The sequence below is a fragment of the Blennius ocellaris genome (genome assembly GCF_963422515.1).
Source record: "Blennius ocellaris genome assembly, chromosome: 3".
Taxonomy (NCBI): domain Eukaryota; kingdom Metazoa; phylum Chordata; class Actinopteri; order Blenniiformes; family Blenniidae; genus Blennius; species Blennius ocellaris.
In genome coordinates, this window is record NC_137652.1 from 22,525,051 (window position 1) to 22,548,166 (window position 23,116).

Sequence of the window (23,116 nt, forward strand, 5' to 3'; positions counted from 1 at the left end):
TGAGAAAAAAGAAATGGTCCTCGGAGCTTCATACTGTGTGACAAAGCCTGATGAAGGTGACACGGTAAAAACCAGAAAAGAAGGTTTGAGAGTGTTTACGTGCAGAAAACTCTCAAGAAGCAAATATGGCTGCTTCCTGCTTGTACAAAAGGAAGAAAAAAGAAAGAGATCGAGTGAACTTGTCAGCGATTTTACTGTAATAACCTGTATATTGCTTTCAGCATCATCTGCACACACCATATTATTAACAATAACTACACTTTGGATCTTCTGCTTTTCATTTTTCTTACAACCGAATTCAACTGGGTTGCATTTTTTAATGGCTCCAAGCATCATTGTCATGGAAACGGACACCAAAAAAAGAGCAAATGTTTTCCAATTTCACTTTAAAACGTTGTCATCGGGCCAACAGTTGCATTGTTTACATTACAATTGTATATTTCGATTCAATATATATTTTGCCTTAATAAGATTCATATTACTTTAATTCTGAAAGTCTATGTTTCAAAACAAAGTTAAAAGCAAAAGGAAAGAAGGCCTGCTACATATATACTTAAAAGCCTCAATGATTCACTGGTGTGATTCAAAATGTGACGCTCTAATTACAAGTGTTGGCCCAGGTTTACTTTACCTCCATAAATAAATCGGCTCAGTCCAGTGAAATGACCTGAAATCAGTCACGAATGTCTGCTGTGAGCACGCTCCATTACCACAACCACTGGTGACAGGTTTTAATGAGAAATGATAGGAAAAGTGTTTTATTTACACTCACAAAGGCAAGGTGAGCAGAACAGAATACTTTTTTTCATGGAATCTAATGATTTACTGCTCAATGAAAGGCGTGCAGAGATATAAGTGATTGTTTCTAAAGATGACATGCTCCAATAAAAGCTGGCTTCCTTATTCATTTCAGCAGAATAAAAGCTCACTTCAATGTTTTGAAGAGCCAGCGGATGAATTCATTAGCAATAATTGATTAGGTGAAGAGAAGAAAACAAAAGGTGCTGGATCAGTTTATGTGAATGTCCAACAATTAAACATAAAGCACAAGCCTTTAAAAAAAATACTTCTTACTAAAGTCTATCATTATTATCATTATTGACATCACATAATTTATCACCGGAAACAGACTTATGAAAGAAAGGAACAAATATGCTTCTTATGTGTTCATTAAACACATTTATCTGTTCAAAACGTATCTCTTCTTTTAAAACAAACATTTATCCACATTAATGTTCCTGTTACTCATTCTCCACCAGCTACTAAGTCAATCTCACCTGTTGACATTGTCCGAGAGGAGAGCTCAGCGCTTTTTATTTACAATGTTGCTGCAACTGAGAACAGTCTGCAGAATTCCAGATTAGCGTATACTAACGCGTCAACGTGGTAGATTGTGCAGGAAGTTCTTTGGTGAAAAGAAAATTCCTTCCTAGAGTATGTATAATATTTTATGTCAGTCCACTGTCCTATCTTGAGTGTTTTTGTATTCAAATATCTCATCCGGAGGACCAGCATGCCGTTTAGAGTCTTCCAGATCAAATTGGTTCTGTGTTCAGGATCAACCACCCATTTGTGTTTGAGTGTCTGTACGCACTACGGTAAGTCTATTTGGACAAAATGGCTGAAATACGTTGCCAGATATGTTTCAGGGGCTTTGAGTGATTCTGCACTGCAGATGGGTTCATTGCAACACAGCTTTTATTCATATTAAACACAACGATAGATTAATCTGCATCAACATCAATTTTGACAACTGATTATTATAAGTTGTGTGAATGGTTGGTGTTTTATTAATCACCTTAATTTACCTATTTTATCAGAGGTTCTTTTCTGTTTGTTTTAAAAGGTACTTTATGGAGCATTTTTACATTCCATCAAATGTATTTTGCACTGTGGATTCCAATGTTCACTGTAATATTCTGGCTCTTCATGGATCAGAGAGGGTCCACAGCTTTTCTTAAAGGAAATCTTGGGGGAGTTTGTGGACTATTCAATTTAAAAGATACAAAATGAACATGTGAATGCAAGACTTCTCCAAAACACAAGTATGAAAACAATGCCTTTTTCTCTTGAAATATTGCGTCAGTGGGACCTGAATCTAGTGCTCCTTCACGAGGCTCCTTGACTGTAAGTTGCGAGCCACTGACGGAGCTGGGTCTCACCTTCTGGTCGTGGCTGTAGGCCAAGGCCCAGTCCTCCTCGGAGGGGTGGAAGAGCAGGCTGAGGACGTAGAACGTGAGGCGGTACTTCTGGTAACTGGCTCCTTCATCAGTGCTGATGAGCACGCTGCTCTCAAACTCCGGATCTGTCAAAAGCATAATCTGGGGAGGAGGAGGAGGAGGAGGAGGAGGAGGAGGAGGAGGAGGACGGCACACACAGGTGGGGGGAGGTGTTTGTAGATGAGAGGAATGATGAAAGAAGGTGGAGAGGGGACGTTAGAAGCGATTCGCCATAATTCCAAATTCACCTCTTCACTGTGACTCTCGCTCCTGTTGCCATGGAACTCAAGAGAGGAACACGCTGCATTTTCATCATCTGTCTCAATTTGAATCAAAAAAAAAATTTAATAAAAAAAAAAAAACTATAATTATATACACACACACACACACATATATATATATATATATATATATATGTATGTATATATATATATATATATATACATACATATATATATGGAAGGTTGGCAACAGCAGTGAGAGGTGAAACAGTGCACCAACACATCGGCAGAAAAATGACTCCTCACATGAAACGGGATAAAAACCCAAAGACGTGGTCGTGCTTGTGGTCTCGATGCAGCTAAGCACTGTACAAACAAGGGATTGAGTAGCCATGCGTGAACAGGCATATACAGGATGTTATTTTCTTTATCAGCTAATGCTTTAGCATGTCGTTTCTTAGCATTTCTCCAACCAATAAAAGTCTAATTTCAAATTTAACAGCTCCGCAGTGGTAGAAGCACTAATTTCATGCTTGGCATATTTCTGCCAGAGCTATCTCAGTTATTACAGAATTCAATAAGAGCAGGAATTCCTCAATGCATATTTCTTTCAGCTAATGGCATTTAGAGTCTTTGTGGAAAGAGATAAAATGGTCAAAGGAATTCCTTCTTGACTAAAAAGAAGATGTTTCAATAGGTGCGGTTATATATTTTATGGGGAAAGTAGCCCTTTCAAGAAAATGCTATTGTCTGACTATGTTCCATTATGAGTCAATGTGGAACTTCACACTTATTACATATTAGTATGTGTTATACAATAAAAACGTCTATCATGATAACAAGTAAGATAGTAGAACACTTTGTGAATTGAAAATAATGAGTTTGATCCAATTCTGTATTGTGAAATAAAAAGATCTAAAGCTGATATTGCTGGTATATAATGGAGAAGAATCCATGGAGTTGACTGGACTCACTTTATTAGAAGTTTTAGCATTAAAACTTAAAAGGGAGTTTTTCCTTTCCACAGTTGCAATAAATCTGTTTGCTCACGTGGATTCATTGGGTTTTTTCTGTTAAAAGCACCTTAAAATGACCGTGTTATATTTGGTGCTATATAAACAAAGTTGAATTGAATTGAATTCCAGAAATCAGGGGAAATGATGAAGGTCAAAAATGTCTGTCCGTAATAGATTTCCTCTGAGCTTCTGTGTTGGATTCCACTGACTCTCAAAGAAAATATTACGTCACTTTATCCGTTTACAGCTCGACTTTCTTTGCCTGCGAGCTTAAAGCGATGTCGGTGTATTTTCCATTCATCATTCATTACTTGATAAAAGACAAGAAAAACTTCATCCAAAAAAACAACTCAACACCAATGACCCCGTTCTAAAAAGTTGATACAGCTAATAAGTCAACAGAATAGCATCTGTTTGTACGTGCACCGACGTGGTGACACAGACTTGAGAGTTCAAAATTGTAGCATTAAAAACATGGACATGACGCCACTGTAAAAATGCTCGTCAGCCCAGACTCTTTAATCCATCTCCAACTAAAACATCCATGCCTCTTCCTTGTTTGTGCGGCAGGCTGCGACTGCGCTCGGACCGCCGCGTTTTCTCTCGTCAATTCCATTCGAATTGGAAAAGCAGCAGCTCGTTTGTCACTGACAGAAATGCTAGCCTTTCCTCCCCCATTTTAAAGCAGGAACCCTCCCTGGTGGTGATTTAGATAAATTGTTTTTCATTAAGCCCCAATAAACAGGCGGCACTTTCTCAATCTGGCTTTCTCATTGGCCCGGCCTCGCCGACGGCTGCCATTCATTACCCGTCACCAACTCCTGATCTCTGCGAGCGTCTGTGAGGCCTGTCAGAGGCACTTTTCAAGCTGCAATCATGGTCTGTAATGTGGCTGTGAGCGTGGATTCCAGTCATTTCATGAAGAGAGCCAAGCTCACTCTGTATTTAGGCCTCGAACTGGTTCCGACGGTCGCCGCCATCTCTCCGTGGCGCTACACCTCACTGTTTGCGCGCGCGGGTTCAGCTCGTCTTTTCACTCGCAACGTGTCGGGAATGCATCCGGGAATGTATTGTCGGATTCAAATTACTCATTTACCGCTGCGTAAGTGTGAAAATGCAGCAAATGATTTCACAGCCTCGCACATTATCGTAACAAGCCCCTTTCTGTCTGCTGCCTCGGCGATTACAAAGAACCTGCTGCTAATTTGAAGCCGATAGAAAAGGCGGGGAAAATCGGCCAATTTCGCTCCTGCCTCCTCAAACAATTGCCCTCGGAGAATAATCACTCGCTTCCAAAACCGAGGCCACCAATAGCATTAGCATTAGCAAGGGGTGATTAAGATTTCCCCTCACAGCATCCACTCGAGCTTCGGTGAGAGTGAGGAGGATAACAATAGCGGATCAATAGAGGTTGCCGGGATAACCTTTGTGTTTTATCAGCCCGATGTTGAGCTGTGCATAAGCTGCGGCACAGAGATAGAAGCCGGTAGTTGTCAGATCATGAGGTAAGTGGAGGTATGGATCAGAGGCGGAGGGAAAGAGACACCCTGCAGCAAATGAATCACGTCACGCCAGATCAATAGAGCTTAGTCTGCCTCCGACGGCAGGCTTTAACACAGAGTTGTCGCGGCAATATGCTCATTAGGCATGGATCAGGACTTAATCACCCACATTTAGCTATCATGTTTCCACTGTCTCACTGCCTCAGTGGCATTTTAACTGTTCGTGTCTTTATTTTTAAATTAACTGAATCTGCCAGCCATTCAATCAGTGAGCTCCAAGAGAGGGAGAAAAAATTAATAATAGAAAAGAAAGAGACATCAAAATAGAGCCGGTGAAGATTGATGTGAGGTGTCATTTTCAGAGGCTTTGTGCTAAATGTCATTACTATCCTTCACATCTATAAAGTGACATTGCGAAAGGTCACACTTCTCAACTTATTTCTTTGGATGTTGCAGGAGAGAAGAGTTTCTACATATGCTCCCAGACTGGCTGCAGTAGACATATAATGATCTCTTCATTGTGGGCGAGGGGATATCTCGCAGAGCAGCAGACGATCGTATCTAACAGTGAGTGATTAGGCAGCTTTTTATAGAGCGCGGGCAGAATGAGGCTGAATGAGGAGGAAACACTGAGGCAAACTTTCATTTAACCGCGTAACGGTCAAATCGGAATAACAAGGAGCGAAACTACAGGGGTAATATGAGACTGTTGCCACATCTTAACTTCCATGACTCATTCCCACAGCAACAGGAACACACGGAGAAGATGATGTGGAATGTACTGCAATGGCTCAAAACTCTAATGTTGTGAATATGATGGTTTGTGTGAATGTACTATCTCAAATTACCCAAAAGGTGAGACTCTGTGTTAAACATGAATAGTGTCACTCTCTTAAACCTATATGTTCATTATCAGGAGAAAAAAAATTGCATATGTTGAATGTGAGACATTTTAACATTTCGTGCAAAATATGAGGTCATTAAAAATATAATAGAAAGGAAGGTAATGCTGCCTTTTGTTGCAAATTTGGAATGTCTTTTCATCTGTGAGGCTGTGCCTCTCTAAAATACTCCGTGTACACAATCATGTGACTTTCAGGTCAATTAAGCACCATTTACACAACAATGTTTCAAGTTGGTGTGCCTTTGTTTCATTAAAGTTTTGCGTTTACATGGCAATGTTTTGAAATCAATGATCATTTGCATGACAACGGCAGAGATGCTAAAAGAAATTGGTAGTTAGCATGCCAGACTGCACGTTAGCACTTTTTGTTGTTTATGTAATAAAATCACCCACACGTGAGCGCAGAAAACAATACAATATAAACATTAGTAATGGGAGTACACAAACATTCATATTGGCAGATGATCAACTACGATTGTTATTACAATGACTATGAACTCCCAGAAGAATATGGACTGGGGGTCATGACACTCTGTAGGCAAATATTGTTGTTATTGTCCAGCTAGTTAAGCATGTGCAGAAGAACTACTTAGTACAGCCGTGGTGTGTACCGTTGTTTCAGAATTGTTTGTCTTACACTGAAAAAAAGTCAAAGCTTTTTAAAAAGTTCAATATTGGGAGCCATTTTCAGAGATTTGAGATTTCAGTGGCTCCGAAAGTTTTCCATTTTCACATAAATGTTGCATTGTACAGGAACAGCAGTATTTGACATGTGTACTTTGATATCCAACAAACCATATTTAGCTGTAATTGTAATTTAAACAGAAGTACATGAGTAGACAAAATCCGACATTTGACTATTTCAGAGTAAATATAACCTTATTTTAATTTCCGTGGAAGCATCAAAGTTCCAAAAAGTTAGAACAGTGGCAAGAAAAGGCTTGAAAACACAAAACAACTGGATTTTACTACTGCATTTTATTACTGATGACGTCAATCATCAAGAGGTTCATAACATTGCTAGATGGTATAAAAGGATTGCGTTAAAGAAGCCTCTCAGACGTAGCGTTGGACTGAGGTTAACTGTTCACCTCCAAGTTGTCTGCAAATGAATTATCCAGCCTTGATTTGGTCAGTTACAACTTTTCTAGCACATGTTACTGACACCAGGTTCAAATGGAACTCAGATTCAACATCAGATAAGTTCTTCGGATTTCACAATGTTTACATTGTCTTTACAGTTAACGGTTAACACAGCTTCTCACCTTTTTAGGATTTGGAAATGCAATTGCTTTTTTCTGTCTTTTTTCAGGGATATTTCGAAAGTGTGTCAAATCTTATATAAGCAGAATAACAAAAGGTTATTTGTGACCACAGGAGAGGGAATCTAAGGTACTACACTCCTGCAATACCCTTGATGTGGAATTACATTTTCTCCACATAAAAAAAGGCTGCAGGAATGAGTCATGAAGGGTAATAAGTGCCGGCTGCGATCTGTTCTTCCCCCCCGACGAGGTTTAGCTCAGTGGTCTCCGGAACCTATTAACTCCTGCGCCATGCAAACGTATTCAGGGTCACTACCTTGGCTGGCTCAGCCTCGGGAAAGTCAGGCCAACGAACCAGAGTACCTCCGCAAGAATGAGCGTTTTAGAAGAGATCCCTGGTTAGACAGCCTCTGGAGGTCGCCATTGTTGTTATTGTCCATCTATATGAGCGTGTGTAGAAGAACTATATACTACAGCTGTGGTGCACATGTGCAGTCACAGCATTTCAGAAAAGGATCAGAAGAGGCCAGTATTTGAACAAGGACCTCCTTGCGGCAAGAGGAGAGTGCAAACCATGTGCCACAATGGTGCCTTACATATACTTCAGATTATACATTATAATACAAAGCTGACTTAATCAGGCATCATGTTCCTCTGTATTAAGCATTCATGTTGTCAAAAATCCAGGGTGACAGATTTGTGAATGAAATGCAGGAGTATCATGCAGCCGCAGACTGATTAAGACCGAGTTCATGTAAATACGCTAACATGTAAGACCATGTTAGCGTATTTACATGAACTCAATATATCCAAGTTTTTTAAAAACCTGAACCAACTTTAAATGTATTTATCAAGTCTGACAATTGAAGTGACGCTTGAGAAAAATCATTCATGTACATGTATTATTACTTTTCAAGGTTGTTATGTCTATAGTTTTGGCATTTCCTCACGCATATCAGGCTGCAATACAATTCTCAACTTGAAAGTGACCATGACTTCATCTCCATGTCCGTTGGTTTAAATTTACATGGATCCTTGAATGTGTGAAGCCTCTGATGGGTTCTGCTGGAAAATAAGCCTCAATATTCAAGAGGACAGAACAATAGAATAACAGAAGATTTACATTTACAGCTCTTCCTTTTTTTCACACGTTTAAATGTTTTTGGACTGTTGTCCTAAGTGACTGTAAAGTAATTAGTATCCATAGTGTAACAGCAGCAAATCAAAAATGAACACGCTGTGACCATGTGAAGGAGGTTATCTGTACTGATGAGTCTGCAGAGGATTAGCAAACAAGCTTTTCTTACACTACTTATTGAACTTCAAAGTGACTCTCAGCTCATTGTGCTCATTATCGAGTATTGCAGCTTCGGGTCACTCTCACCTCTCTTTACTTTGTTTTTGGCTTCAGCAAGGATAGAGAAAAAGAAAAAAAAAACCTGATGTGAGCTACCTGCTAAGCAGAAAACAGCAAACACAGAGAACGAGAAGCTGAAAACGGAACATTTATTCAGTCCCGTTTCATTCCCACAGCGTCAGACACTGCCAGTTTGTGAGATGTACGACCATGACCGCATGAGAGGCTTTGAAGGTACGTTATGGAGTTATTTTTCTATTTTATTATCTTAGACACAGCCACGAGTTCCTTCAGTTGGCATTCATGTATTATGCAGTAAATACTGAAATTAACAACGTAGCCTGTTTTCTCCATCCTAATCTGCATAATATTGGGTTGGCGGCAATAATGTTATGGCTGATTAGTATAATGCACATTTTTTAAATTCTTAAATGTGCAAACTACTTATTTTTAATATTTGATGTAATTATTATTCATTAGGATAATTAAAAATAATAATAATAATAATAATAATAATAATAATAATAATAATAATAATAATAATAATAATAATAATAATAATAATAATAATAATAATAATAAAAGCCCTTTTAACTACATTGGGAATAAAAAGTCAATTTACCCAAGTTAATTATACTGTTAAGCTATATAAATTAAATGTTGATTAAGACACAATTTAGTTTATTTAAAAAGTGTATTTTGATAAATGTGTTTTTAGGAGAAACCTTTAGGAGTGTAATTCATGAGCTGCGGTCACCACCACCCCTCACCACCAGCACAAACATTTCGGATATAAATGAAAAAAAAAAATTTGCACATCTTAACAAAAACCCCATAAAAAAAACCTTTCTAAATGAGAACAATTGGAAAAACTTTCCAATGCATGTGTCGTACCAGCATTTTTGAAGAGTTGCATTTTCAGTGGCTCTGAGCACAGTTGTCATGTAAACAGGCATTTTCACTGGAAATAAATAAACTCAGAGCAGAGCCTCATTTTGAAGCTCTTTACTGGATGACATTTGTGCCAAATTTACAATTTGAATAATCTGTCATGGGAGTCCAAACATTTCAGGTGCAGATGGTACATTGATTTTGATTGCTTGGTGAATTTATTTCAAAATTGGTAAGCAAAGTGTCAAACAGAGGAAATCTCACCTTCCTCTTGTTGGTCGGGCAGACGTAGAGGTAACTCAGGACCGTTTTGTATCCGACTTTGTCGTTCATCCTCTCGTAGGTGGTGCCATAGTCGGCGGACCTGAGAGAGGAAGCGTAACAACACAAGAGTTGAGAAGCTGGAAGCACCGTCCTGGTAGACATATGGCTGAAAGTTTGCAGGAAATCAAACGGGTAAACAAACCCGAGTTGCTGGGACATTGTGCGATTCGTGTCGAGTGATATTTATTTAGCCGCGATGAAAAAGAATGTAATATTACACCCTGCGGGGTGTGGCTGGAGCTGTACAGTATGTGCAAGTATGTGCTCTGTAGAGGAACCTCTGGCAAAAGAACAAGAGAACGTTAACCAATCATCTATAGCTGCCAACAAAAATGGACCATTCAAAAGTGTCTGGGGATTCGGCCTTGTAAATTATTCATTCTCTCCTGATGACTACTATGAAATAAAATATGACGAGTGCGAAAACATGTGGATGTTCCTGAACCCTGGGGCTTTAATAATTCAAGAGTGGGAATGAGCCTGTTAGCCAGCCTGGTCCCTGGAAACTCCACATGAATCCATCATCACTGGTAACCACCGACTCTGCCTTCAAGTAGCATATTACAGCATTTACAGGATCGCTGTTTTTTCCTGCACGTGTGTACCTGTACGGACACAAACACTCACTCAGCAGCTGGGGAAAAACGTCCATTTGGATTTTGTGGCGAATGCCACATGGGAGTTTTCTTTGTTTTGTTTTTTCAATTCAAGTATTTAACATCCATTAAATTACAATACATTACAGTTTAGATATCCAATTGTATTGCTCTTTTAAATGGTCTCGTGCTTTTTAACCTGGAGTCACAGACTGGTCTGAGGCTTTGTCTGCTCTATCTAATCTACAGCTATCGAAATAAAGGCCCAATTTGCGTGAAAGTGAAAATGCATCGTTTTTGCGTTTTTGTTCCAGAAATGTTTCACATTTACATGCCAATGGTTTGAAAATGATGTCCACTTGCAAGGGATTAGCAAAAACAAGAGAAACGATGTAGTTAGCATTCCAGGCCATGAGTTGCCGTTGTTGGTTGACTTTGTAATGAAACCACACACATTCATGCAGAGAACAATATGCTAGAAATATTAACAGTGGCAAGTACACAGACATTCGTATGGACAGGCGACAAAGTGAAATTGCTATCACGGTGACCTTTAAGTTTTTCCACCAATGCGAGTAAGACTATTTTTGAAAAGTTTTGTTTTCCCACATTTTCTTGGAGATGGACTAAGAGCATTTTGGAGAATTTCCAGCTTGGGAGCGGTTTTCAGAAAGTCGTTTTCAGTGACTCAAAACTAAAGTTTTCCATTTTCACAAGAAACTGCGCTTTAGAATTTCACTCATCAAATAAAACCATATTGAGACATTCTGTAGAATATAGGTGAGATCTGGTAAACTGTGCAGTATGTTAGTTAATGTATTCGGGAATCTGTAAAATCTGTATGCACTTTGACGTAAAGCATTGCCTCACTTGTCCTTAGTATCCCCCCCCAAGGTTGGCTTATATGGGAAAAGGTGCATTTTTTTCCCTTCTTGTTTTCCCTTTGTTTATATTCCTTTATTTATATTTTGCAAACATTTTTTGTCTTTGTCCTCCTTGATTTCATTCATTCATGCATTCTTTTTTCTTTTCTCGATGATCATTTTTGTCTTCCCCTTTTTTGTTCTTTTCCAGACTCTTTTCCTCCCCAAAGATTTGTCCTGTCTTTTCCCCAGTGTGACGAAAATGAAGGTGACACCTGTTTCCATCTTCATTCATTATTTTTCTGACGTTTGTTCAACCACAGCCTGCCGCTCATGCTCCCTCAGCTGAAACCGGAGAGATGTTTCTCATTCACATTCACACCAGAATGCCTCAGAGAAACTCGGTAGTTGCCATGATTACAAAGCGCAGTAATGAGTCTGACAGACAGCTCCGTACCCGCGGCACATTAACACAGAGGTGTGGGGAAGCTGAGCTGCACTGGGCTGTATGGAGGGGCTGCGAACTGCACGCTCATAAATAACACTAAAACATATGTTGTTCTTGGCATGATGAGCACGGCTGCCTTCATCATCCAACAGTCACCATGCGTAAGGCTGCATATGTTAAAGAAACACGGGTCTCGTCTTTGGCACATGCAGCAAGGAGGTGTCATCCTCTTAGATACGGATGAAGATTAAGTGTGGCCCCTGAAGCTTTCCCACTCTTCACGCAGCGACTAATTAATAAGAGAAGCTGGTTTTATTGGAGGAGATGGCAGGATGAGTAAGAGGGGGTTTCCAACACACATTATAAATTTTGAACGAGTTGTAAATAGGAGGAGAAAAGCGGAGAGAGTGGTCAAAGTGGAGGCGTGTAACCAGACTTGACAAAAAGGCCACAAATATTTGGCAAACATGCAGTGATGAGTCGGTATCGGTTTGTGAAGAGGAGGACATTCCTAACTTTGCTCAGCACTGCAAACGAAGACACTGGGACACAAACATCTTTGGGGATTCCTCAGGGCTCCCCTTTAGGTCCCCTTATATTGACTATTGCAAAAGCATGTAAGAGCAGAATGCACATTCATTTATCCACGGTGTATGACTTATTAGGTAATTGGCAGGTGGACTATATACGATGGAACATTGTTTTGCTGGCTGAGATGTTCCACAGAGAAGGAAAAACTGTTTTTGACCACTGAAGTGGGTGACAAGTCTGAACAATTGCGAAAGATGGGCATGTGTTTACTGGACACTGTGAGTTGTAAATGTTAATAAATGAGCAATTGTAAATTAATTGTGACTCAGGACTTTATTCATTTTGTTTTTAATTGTCATCAAAAATGTATATAAAGACCAAACTAGGCTGTTCATACTGATCATATGAGTCAATCACTTTAAAATGAATCCAGTTCATTCAGTCAGACTCAACCCACTTGATTTATCCAGCTTGTTATTTTGTATCTTTTACCTCATGGTCAAACTGTAATTCAATTAAAAGAATAAACACACAAAAAAAAAAAAAAAAACCCACAGGTAAAACAATGCCAGATTGAAGATATATGTGTAAAGAATAGAGGAAACAATGAAAATGAGAGCCTCCTTTGAAAAATATGTCTCATACAGTGTGATTATCAAATACAACAGTCCAACTCTGTTGACTTCTGAATCTTCCACTAACTTTCATTTATTTCACCCAAATTGAGTTTTCAGCTTTGTCAATTTAAAGCCACTGATGACATCGACTGAGCCAGCATGCAAAGACAATTACAGCCTCCACGATTAAATTAAGACCAAGTCTTTGTTTTGGGCTTCGAGTGTGTTTACAGCCAAATTCAGTCTGACCTTGCCCCTGTAATCACATTAAGCCCTCAGAAACTGACAAGTCCAATTTGACCTGAGCTGTACTTTTAAGCATTCTGAGTACTGCAGAGAGGATTATCCACGCTTATATTTCATAGTACACCAATTACTGCAGCGCCTGGTTTCTCTGAGGAGGACTTAATGCTGCTATTGTTTCTCCAAAGACCCGGCTTATGATTCCAAACTAAAGATGGAATCCTCTTTTTCTATGGCCTTTTCTTTGATGGCGGTTTGTACATTGAACAGTGATGACTTTACTGATGACTCTGAAGCTCCCCAAAATGTGCACCAGGTCGCCTCTGGGGGGCGCCAGAGAGCTTCATTGCGTACCAAAGCAGCAGGAAATAATTGGTGATTGAATGGTTACCCTATACATACCAATTTCCTATTATAGTTCTCCCCCTTGTCCTTTTTTGTTAATCATTTAAGTGGAGTGGGGGGAAAATTATTACCGTATTATCTGGACTATAAATCAAAGAATGAGTCATGAAGACGAAAGGAGCATTTGTAAAGCTCACTGTTTTATCAGAACACGCATGTTCACGCATACAACACAGTGATTTATTTGCATTTCTACGAAGAAAAACCAAATAAGAAAATCTGATCACCGCCTCATCCTAAGATGAAAGCCAGTGAGTAAAAGTAGGTTTTAAGATGTTTTAACAGAGAGCAAAGAATAGGCCTGTTTGAGTAAAATCATAGGTGCATCAGTCATGACCACAGCCTCCAATAATTGAGGGCTTTGGTAAGATTTTGGGTTGTAAACCCCCCAGTAAAGAAACACCCAGTCAGCATCCTTGAATTCTCACTGAGATAAAATGAGAACATTTTACTGGAGTCTGCTTCTTTGTCTCAGGCCCCTTTTATGTCAGAGGGAGGATTGATTAACAGGTTTAATGTCATAATGGCGGCAGCACTTTTCTATTGACATGAGTCAGCTGGACACACCAATTAGAAACAAAGGGATTATCAACATTTCCACAGATCTGTTTGTATCTAACATCTAGCCCAATATCTAACAGCTATCAGCACTGGCATTCACACTGCGAACAAAAAAAAAACAAACTCAACAAATCTGACATTCAAACTGAAATTATGACATAATTATGACAAAGCCAGTTGTCAGATGTTTGAAGTGCAGTGTGTCTTTTATCAGCAATGTTCCCCCGTCACATCCTGCAGCACCGTCCACTGAGACCACCGCCAGCAGCCATGTTGGCTCCACCTGCTGCCTGGTGGCCAGAAAAGGCGGGAGGCAGCATTTGTTCTGGCTGACATTCTACACGGTGTCTGTGAATTTGAACTTCTCCTGTCATTGTCTCACAGCTTGTGTTGGGATTTGCTCTCTGAGCCTTTTGAGGCACGTTTGAAGGTGAATTAAAACAGTTGCTTATCAGTTTTTTCACCATACCTTTGATGGTTATGATCCTTTTTTGCATACTATCGAAGCCAACATTTATCAGCAACGCAAAGCATATGTGCATATTTATTCAGGAAAGTCTGTATATTTTTGTTTTGCTCTTCAGACACATTTCAAGTGTGAACACCAAATGTTGCAGAGATAAAGTCAGACATGCACATGGAGAACATGCAATCAAACCTTTTTTGGTGGAGAAGCAGGCCTCGCATTAAGCATAACAGTCTTGAAAGCATTCTCATGCACAAAATCACACTCAGGTTTTAAGAAACCATTAGTTTTCTCTTTAAGATGATATGAATACAATCCTATTATATAGATGTTTGTTATAAAATCCTTATTGTTGGAAAGAAAGGACAGTATCTCTGTCCGAGTTAAAAGAGTTAATTTCACCCACCATTCATTACAGGTACTTTCAAGCCTGCTTTTTCGCAACATTTTGTTTCCCAGAGTAAAATTACGTTTCAAGTGAACTGCATAATTTCTGTGGCTTTGTTCAAGTTTCATGTTTACACTGCAATGTTTTGTGTCTGTTTACACAGAAATTGCAGACACGCTGAAACAATTTAGTTAGCATGTAGGAAAGACGACCAAGTTGGATTATTACAGTGACTCTAAACTATAAAACCACCAAGTCCCAGGAGAATATGGATGGGAATCATGACACTCTGGAGGCCAACATTGTTGTTATTGTCCATCCACTCAAGCATGTGCAGAAGAATTTACTATGGCTGTTTCCATTGGCTCTGAGCACCATTGCCATATAAATGGACAAAACGCAGCAAAAGTTCTCTGTTTCCACTTAAAAACATTGTTGTATAAACAGGGCCTGAAAGAAGGCCTCAGAATTTTCAATAACTTGCACATTGTGAAAAACAAAGAGGAGGGGAAGTTTTATTTGGGGGGGGGCAGCTCCTGCTGCGGGTGTTCTACATATTTTTAACTTGAGCACGACATGAGTGTACTTTATGCAAAAAGTAACCTGTTTCCATTTCTGTCGAGGCAAGCAGTTTGGGAGCTTTTTCTGTGGAATTAATGGCTGATTCGGGGCCTGTGCCGAAAGATAGCGGCTCAAAATATTTTTGGGACTATCTGTAACAGAGATTAAGGCAGATTTGAGTCAGGATGTTGCATCAGATTCTCCTGCGTGCAGGAATCTCAATAAGTCTGTGACTATGAGACAGAGTTAGCACAGTGCGGCGAGAGGGAAATCGATGGCAGGACACACAGAGGCTCTGTCTATCAGCAGCTTTTCTTCACTTTGCCTTTAAATTTGTGAAGTAGTTTGACCAAAAGGGTGGATTTGTAAAGCGTTTTGGATTGAGACTGTGACTTGGAAATATACCAGAATGTTGTTATCTGCTCTATCTGTGCTGTCACAAAGTGAATTCTTCCATTTGTAGTAATGAAAGAAAAAGTGTGTGTGTGTGTGTGTGTGTGTGTGTGTGTGTGTGTGTGTGTGTGTGTGTGTGTGTGTGTGTGTGTGTGTGTGTGTGTGTGTGTGTGTGTGTGTGTGTGTGTGTGTGTGTGTGTGTGTGTGTGTGTGTGTGTGTGTGTGGAGGCGGAGATATGGAGCGGTGCATTGCTGTGTGTGAACATCAAATGATTGGAATAAAAGGCAGGCAGAAATTGCATTAGGGAATGTTTGTGAGGTTTTGCCAGATGGCTGCCAGTAAAGCAGAACAATTCAGCGTTGGTGTACAACACTGTTGACCATGCTCTGGGGAGAGAGGGGGGGAGGGAGAAAGAGAGAGAGAGAGAGACATAGAGAAAGAGAGAGAAGCGTAAGAAGCCATGCACTTCAAAGACGGTAAAGACTGAAGGATGAAAACTGCGACCGAATCATCTCCGTTCCTCCACAAACAACCTGAAGCAAACAGGAATTAAAGAGGACTCAAGTCTGCAGTTCCCAGAAAAATAAAAGGTTGCTGATTGGATTCCTTGCATTGGAAACCTCAGGCTCAACTTCATTCCACCTTTTACTGTTATATTCTGTGCAAGCCACTGAAAACTGTTATGAGATAAATGTTACCTCAAAAAGTAATGTTACTTCACAAGTTACTGATGAAAACCCAAGTATTTTGCATTACCTTTAATTAATCTTCTGCAGCTGAGTGAATCACTAGTTACTACAGTATAATAGTTACAAGTTACTTATTTCATAAAGTTGTTGTTGTTGTGCTTTCCAAGTGCCCCTCTAGCTTTGGCTCTATAGTCTGGAAGTTATCTGAAGTTACATCAGTGAGTGGAGGAAGATGCTCTATAATCTGTGTGATATCTGCAGTTACAACAGTTCATTGGATTAAGATGCTCTATAACCCGTTTGTTGGCTGCAGTTTCATCAGTTAGTTATCCTGATACTCACATATAAGTTGGAAAAATACAAGTGCAACAAGCATCACTTAAGAATCGACTTAACATAAGTCAAGATACTTTTGTTATCTTGACTTATGAGACATCTTGAGTAGATCGGTCCAAATGAAAATGATTTTTTTTTTAAATCCACAACAAAGAAATCACAACAGGATTTATTTATATTCTCATCCTCATAAAACCTCCCTTTCATTTTGAAACAATGCAAATGTTCCTTCTGAGGATGTGAGGCTTCACACAAGCTGATATCAAGTCTACAAGTAAATGTATCTCGGTAACTGATTTCACCATAAGAATCACTTCCGAGGACGTTATGGCCAAAAGATGTGGTGCTTAACCATATGTAGTCTTATTCTGCTTGCATGAATTCGTAAAGAGATTCTGAGAGAGCAGCTAACACTGACACCATATTCATGAAATTACAAACATGAAAGAATCATCAGGTAGTCGTCGGATTCAAGTCGAAGCAGCGACAACTCAATTGTCTCAAGTAAAAAAAAAAAAAAGAAGACATGGGGGAGGGCGAGAGAGCGAGCGAGACAAGAGCGAGCGAAAGGTTTCTGAGCACAGAACCCTGCGGCAAAATCCAGGCCGACGACTGTGAGTGCCGGCTGACTGATGCGCCTGAAAAACACTGTGAGTGCTGGCGAACCGAAGGGTCAGAGGCAGAGACGCATGAATGAGTCGCAGACATTTCCACTGCAATTGTCTGAATTGTTGCAGTCTTTTGTTCCGGGGACAGACTCCGGGGGCATGACAAAGCCAATTCTGCTCCAGCCACAGGTCTACCACACGGGCCTGCTTCTCAGAGAAGGAAGTGGGGAACTTTGGGGCAAAGCGGGAAACAAAAGCCGAAGAGAAGAAACACCTGGGAGTACAACAACCAAGTGCAGGATTTCAATATGCTGGAAACCTTATTAACCTTTACCAGCACAGACATTTAACTACAGCCTGCTCCTACCACTTACATTTATTTAGTATACAGCTATGCACAGAGCTGGAGAAAGGTGTAGTGCTTATACATTCAGGTCCTTTGTGAAATGTGGATGGTCATTTAATTTTTGTGTAGGATTCTTCCCACGCCAAACACAGGCGATGGATGTAATTTGGATTCCGCTCTAAAAGAGCCGCTTTGGTTATTTGCAGGTGACACAGGAACTCTGCAAGCTTTTGTTCCTACTTTCAAATGATCCATAGCGGATCCAATTTAGGACGATGGCACTCAAAACACAGTGAATGCAAGTTTTTCAAGCTCCAGGTTTTCTGAATTCAATTTAACCTTTCGGTGGAATCAACACAAGTTACATAAATAAACTCATAACCTCAATGAAAATCCAAATTTTGCATGAATAACAATGAATGCTGTTGCTCGGTTAGTAGAGGGGTCAACTCTCAACTACAATGTTGCTGGTTCGATTCCCCTTTCCATGTGACAAAGTGTCCTGAAGCAAGACACTGAACCCTAAATTGATCCAATTGGTTGGGTTGAACACATCACATGGCAGCCACCCCTGGTATGTGAATGTGATTAACAGTGCAAATTGCCTTGGGAGCCGCTATATTAATCCAAGTCATTCACCATTTAATTTATAACGTCAATCACATGTGGAACCTGCACGTTCTGTTTTGAACAATTGTCGCAAGAATAAAAAAATCAACCACCCGACTTTAACAATTATACCCTCTAAGCCAGTGTTTTTCAACCACTGTGCCGCGGCACACTGGTGTTCCGCGAGATATAGTCAGGTGTGCCATGGGAAATTATCCAATTTCACATTCTTTCTAAAAAAAACATCTGCTCTCACCACCGTTGTCAGCTGTGAGAGCAGTGTGCAGAGTCATCATGTATAAATACTGTGGCGAGCGCCGGGGAAGAATTGCTTTGAGTCGAGATTCTTTTCTGCAAGCTGATCGCCAGAGACTTTTATTTTGACATGAACACGCGCAACCGGAACTTCAATTCTCACTCATGGTTGCACACCAACATCCAACAAACCAAACCAAACTAGACGAAATAATTAACTATCTGAACCGAGGAACAAAAACACAACACAAGCACAAATCGACACACACAACAACCCCAACAATAACCCTCAATAACCTCCGGCAACACATAACCTGAACTCCCATCATGCCCTGCAGCAACCAACTCCGTGATCGCTACAATACTCTTCGCCACTAGATGGCAGCACAGAACGTTGCCGGTGAAATCGAAACTTAACAGACGTCAGTCTGGTTAATCACCACCTCCTGCGGCTGCTCCCATCTTGTATCAAAGAACTGTGTCACTGACAGTGATGGAGACGTTTTTGAAAAGGGAGGATTTGAACTCCGAACAAGACATGTTGGTGTTTGTCTGTCTTCTATTCCTGCCAGGATCTCAGCTCTGTGTTCATCCAAACAGGCCAAGCTTTCATACTGAGTGAGTAAAAATTTAAAAAAAGAAATTGGGAAATACTTTTTTCTATATTTATTTGATTCCTGTTGATAAAGCATTGATGATAATGACTTTATATTGTTAATATAGGCTACAACGTTTCAAATTCTAACATTTTCGGGTGGTGGTGGTGTGCCTCGAGATTTTTACAAAGAAAAAAGTGTGCCTTGGCTCAAAAAAGGTTGAAAAACACTGCTCTAAGCCACACATCAATGACAGATATAAATCCACTATATTTGCACACTTTTTAATATTTCTTACTCAAAAAGAGCTAGCACTTTAACAACAACCCAAATACACTGGGTCACAAAATCTGAGATAACTGGAACACACCATCGCATCTGAGTACATTTGAGCTGAGTTGATTCTCAACTGATCAACAAAGGATGCCAACTCATAATTTGTTTTCTTTAATCAATGCTGATATTACATGTCCAGCTTCTTTCCCACTTAGTCCACAGTGGGTCGCATTGGTGGTGTGCAGAGAAAAGAAGCTTAAACATCCCTTTCTACTCATAACTTCTTCCAGTTTCTCTTGTGGAGGAGGTGCCCCAAGCCTCTGCCAGACCATGAACACGAGATATAAACCTTCCAGCATTTCCTGGGCCAAAATCCAAGCCTCATCCAATTTGAGCATATCTAGTAGACCTCCAAAGAGAGGAGACCAAGGGGGATCTAATCAGATGCCCGAACATGCTCAACTTTCCCTAATAACTCTAATCTTGTGTTGGTATCACTGGTGATTTCGTATCACCTTTGGCTTAAGTTGACATCAAGTGCTTTCCTGGCTTTCTTATCTCTGCTGGATGATTAATCACAAAGAGATCGGCTGCTTGGGGAAGAAATATCAGGTACCAGAACCATGGTGGATGGAGGATTACAATGTTGCTGTAAAATTGTCGACTGTATTTAAACCAGTATGCATTGTGTTGAGACTTTGTGTACAGGTGAGGACTCGCATTCAACAAATCAGCATGCAAGTCTTCATCTTCTCCCTACAGTAAGCATCGTGATTTGGAGCTGAAAAGCTGAAGGCTGTATTTTGATAGCAAGTCAGATGTTGGATGACAAAGAAAAAACATACTATGGTGCCATTCCCAAGCAAATCCAGTGCAGTGTGAAATGGTCGGTGTCTAGACAACTAGACAAAATGCAGATGGGCTCAGTGGGTGGGAGCTGCCCAGGGTGTAGACAGAAACGCGTTTGTCTGGACGAAGGCCCTGCAGCGACTGGTGCCCTGTCCTGAGCGTTTCCCTGCCATTTAGTCTGAGGCATGAAGAGGGAAGCAGCAGCCTCGCAGTGAGGCCGAGCGGGAGGAAGCAGGCACAGAGAATGCATGGATGGATGAGTTGCCCAAGGCAATTAGTCTGTTACTTGCAGTCAGCGTACCGCTTTATCCGGCCGATGGATTATTAAGAGCTGTAATCCAAAACACTACGCAGACACTTCAGACTGGGCTCAGGCAGACACAGTGTTGTTCAGATTCACTGTTTGCTGTGTTGGTTCCATTTAAAGCCGAGTTCCTGTCCAACCATCTCATACTAAGCAGAGCTAAAAATATGCGACTCTCAGTGGGGGGGAGGGAGAGACGGAAAAGACCGGATGAGACTGTTCAGTGGTGTCTGCAGTCAACAAAGCAGAGGACCAAAGTACACGGTTACACATCTGGTTTTTTGTTACTTTCATAACAATTTTTTTATTTTTTTCATATTCCTCTGATTTCACCTGACAGACATTTCATCACACTGGTTTTGAACTATTTGCTAAGCCATTTTACATTTTTGTTGTCACCCCCATCTAGGGTCAGTTGGACTCATTAATTTGGGATTCCTGATGTATTATGCAGAATATATCTTGGATGTATTATGCATAACACATCACGAGCCACACAGCAGTGTACTGGGTAGGACTTTCTCCTCATAGCGACAATGTTTTAAGTTCAATTCGGGGCCAGGCATTTCTGTGTGCAGTTTGCGTGCATTGACTGCGCATATGTGGATTCTATCAGGGAATTTCAGTTTCCTTGCACAGTAGAAAAACTTGCATCATGCTTACAAGATTAATTAAACAGTATCTGGCTGTCGGTTCATTCTGCTACCCATCCAATGTGTAACTGTTGCCTATAGCTTACCAGGATTGGATTTAATCCCCTGTTTTGTCATTGGCGGTAGGGGTGAGTCCAACTGTCAGTTCTAGCAGTATGTTATTTGTTTGCGATTATCAAGATGCTCAACCATCATTTAATCTAAGCTCCACCCACACAAGTGTCGGCAAGTACTGAATGTTATTTTTTCCTGATGGACATAGATATTCCTGAAATTAGTCAACATATCCACTTGTGGTAAGAAGCGGTATTATAAGGCCAGCTGGCCCGGGGGTTACCTCGCTTCACGAATTGTTTTTAAATACAAAATGGAAAAAGATCTTAAATATTAGACATTTAAATGGACACTGGAAATATCAGATTAAAAGTTCCCATCTGCAATGTGAGCCCCATACCGGTTGTATGCACCTCTTCTTGTTTTCAAGTACAGTGCGATACCCCGGAGTCTGGAACTGTTTCCCTGCGTCTGAGATCACATTGAAAAGGAGGATGTGTGTGTTGTGTGATGTTTGAAATAGATGGAGAATCTCCATCAGCTGGAATGGACATCGTTTGAAGTGGAGACACAGAGGAAGCAGAAATAAACCCAGCTTGATATTTGCTGCACGCCCGATGAATAAAAATGGTGCTGCTGCATGAACCCGACAAGAGAATAAAGCGCAGAGATTGTTGTTGCAGCACGTCTTGAGGAGAAGAAGCACACATCTACTTTTTTAATAATCACCGCTACCATCAGAAAAGCATATCTCAGCCAGGAGTCATAATGTACAAGCATGTCATGGAGTTTATCTCTGGAATATACAGACTTGCAATGAGCTGTGCGACACACACACACACACACACACACACCTCAATGTTTCCGCCTCAGGCAACAGCTTCACTATCTCTTTTAATGCAAAATCCACTGAAGCATAATTGAAAATGACTTTGGAGAATTGTCACATTGAGATTGGAAGATACTATATTTGCAGGTGTTTGCGCGACACATGTGAGAGCAGTGGACGGTGAAGCGTGGAAGAAATAATGGCACCTCGAAAGACCGAGTACTGCGAGAAGAAGTCTGTCCGTCCATCTGTCTGGCTGCAGATCCGGAAATGTGTCTGCGTCCTGATCCATCTGACTGTGGGCGTGCATGTCAGGGAGCAACAATCAATGGAAAAGAGAAATATAAGAAGATGGCAGGTGTAAAGCAAACGGAAAACCGAAAATGCGCTTGCTGAACGCAGTCGAATGCACGCTACTGCGAATACAGAGTGGAGAGGAAGCCAGAGACGATCCCGCTGCATAAAAACAAAGGATTTCTCAAAACAACTATCAGCTGCAGATTGATACAAGTAAAACACGCAGCAATGCAGGGCCGAAATTAAATAAAAAAAAACTGACACTGCTATTGGGCCTCAACAAATACATGATGAGCCATAACATTATGACCTGATACTATGTTCCTTCGGTTTTCTGACTCCACTGGACCTCTGAGGATGTGTTGTGCTATCTGCACCAAGGTATCAGCAGCAGACGCTTTAAAGTCCTGGAACTATTGAGAAGACGCCTCTATGATCAAACTGGCTTGTCCAGCATTCAAAAGATGCTTCCTTAGTTTAATAAGGATCACTGACCAATCAGCAGATGGCTCCTCAAAATCAAACCTGTTCAGATGTCCTGTATAACCAACAACCTGGTGCACACTGAACTGTACATTCTGTGATTTCAATCTTAGTTGGAATGCAGACAAAGACAGTTATAAATACATGCTTCAAAAAGACC

General features: G+C 40.5%; 1 protein-coding gene across 1 annotated transcript in view; it reads right to left on the reverse strand.

The window, feature by feature from the left end:
* sorcs3a (sortilin related VPS10 domain containing receptor 3a) overlaps positions 1 to 23,116 on the reverse strand; it is a gene marked incomplete at its 5' end in the record, with an annotated part of 262,081 nt that overhangs the window by 96,803 nt on the left and 142,162 nt on the right. The window contains 2 exons of the mRNA XM_080521147.1: positions 2,163 to 2,321; positions 9,640 to 9,739. Coding sequence (XP_080377273.1) covers positions 2,163 to 2,321; positions 9,640 to 9,739 — 259 coding nt within the window. The remainder of the gene's footprint in view (positions 1 to 2,162; positions 2,322 to 9,639; positions 9,740 to 23,116) is intronic.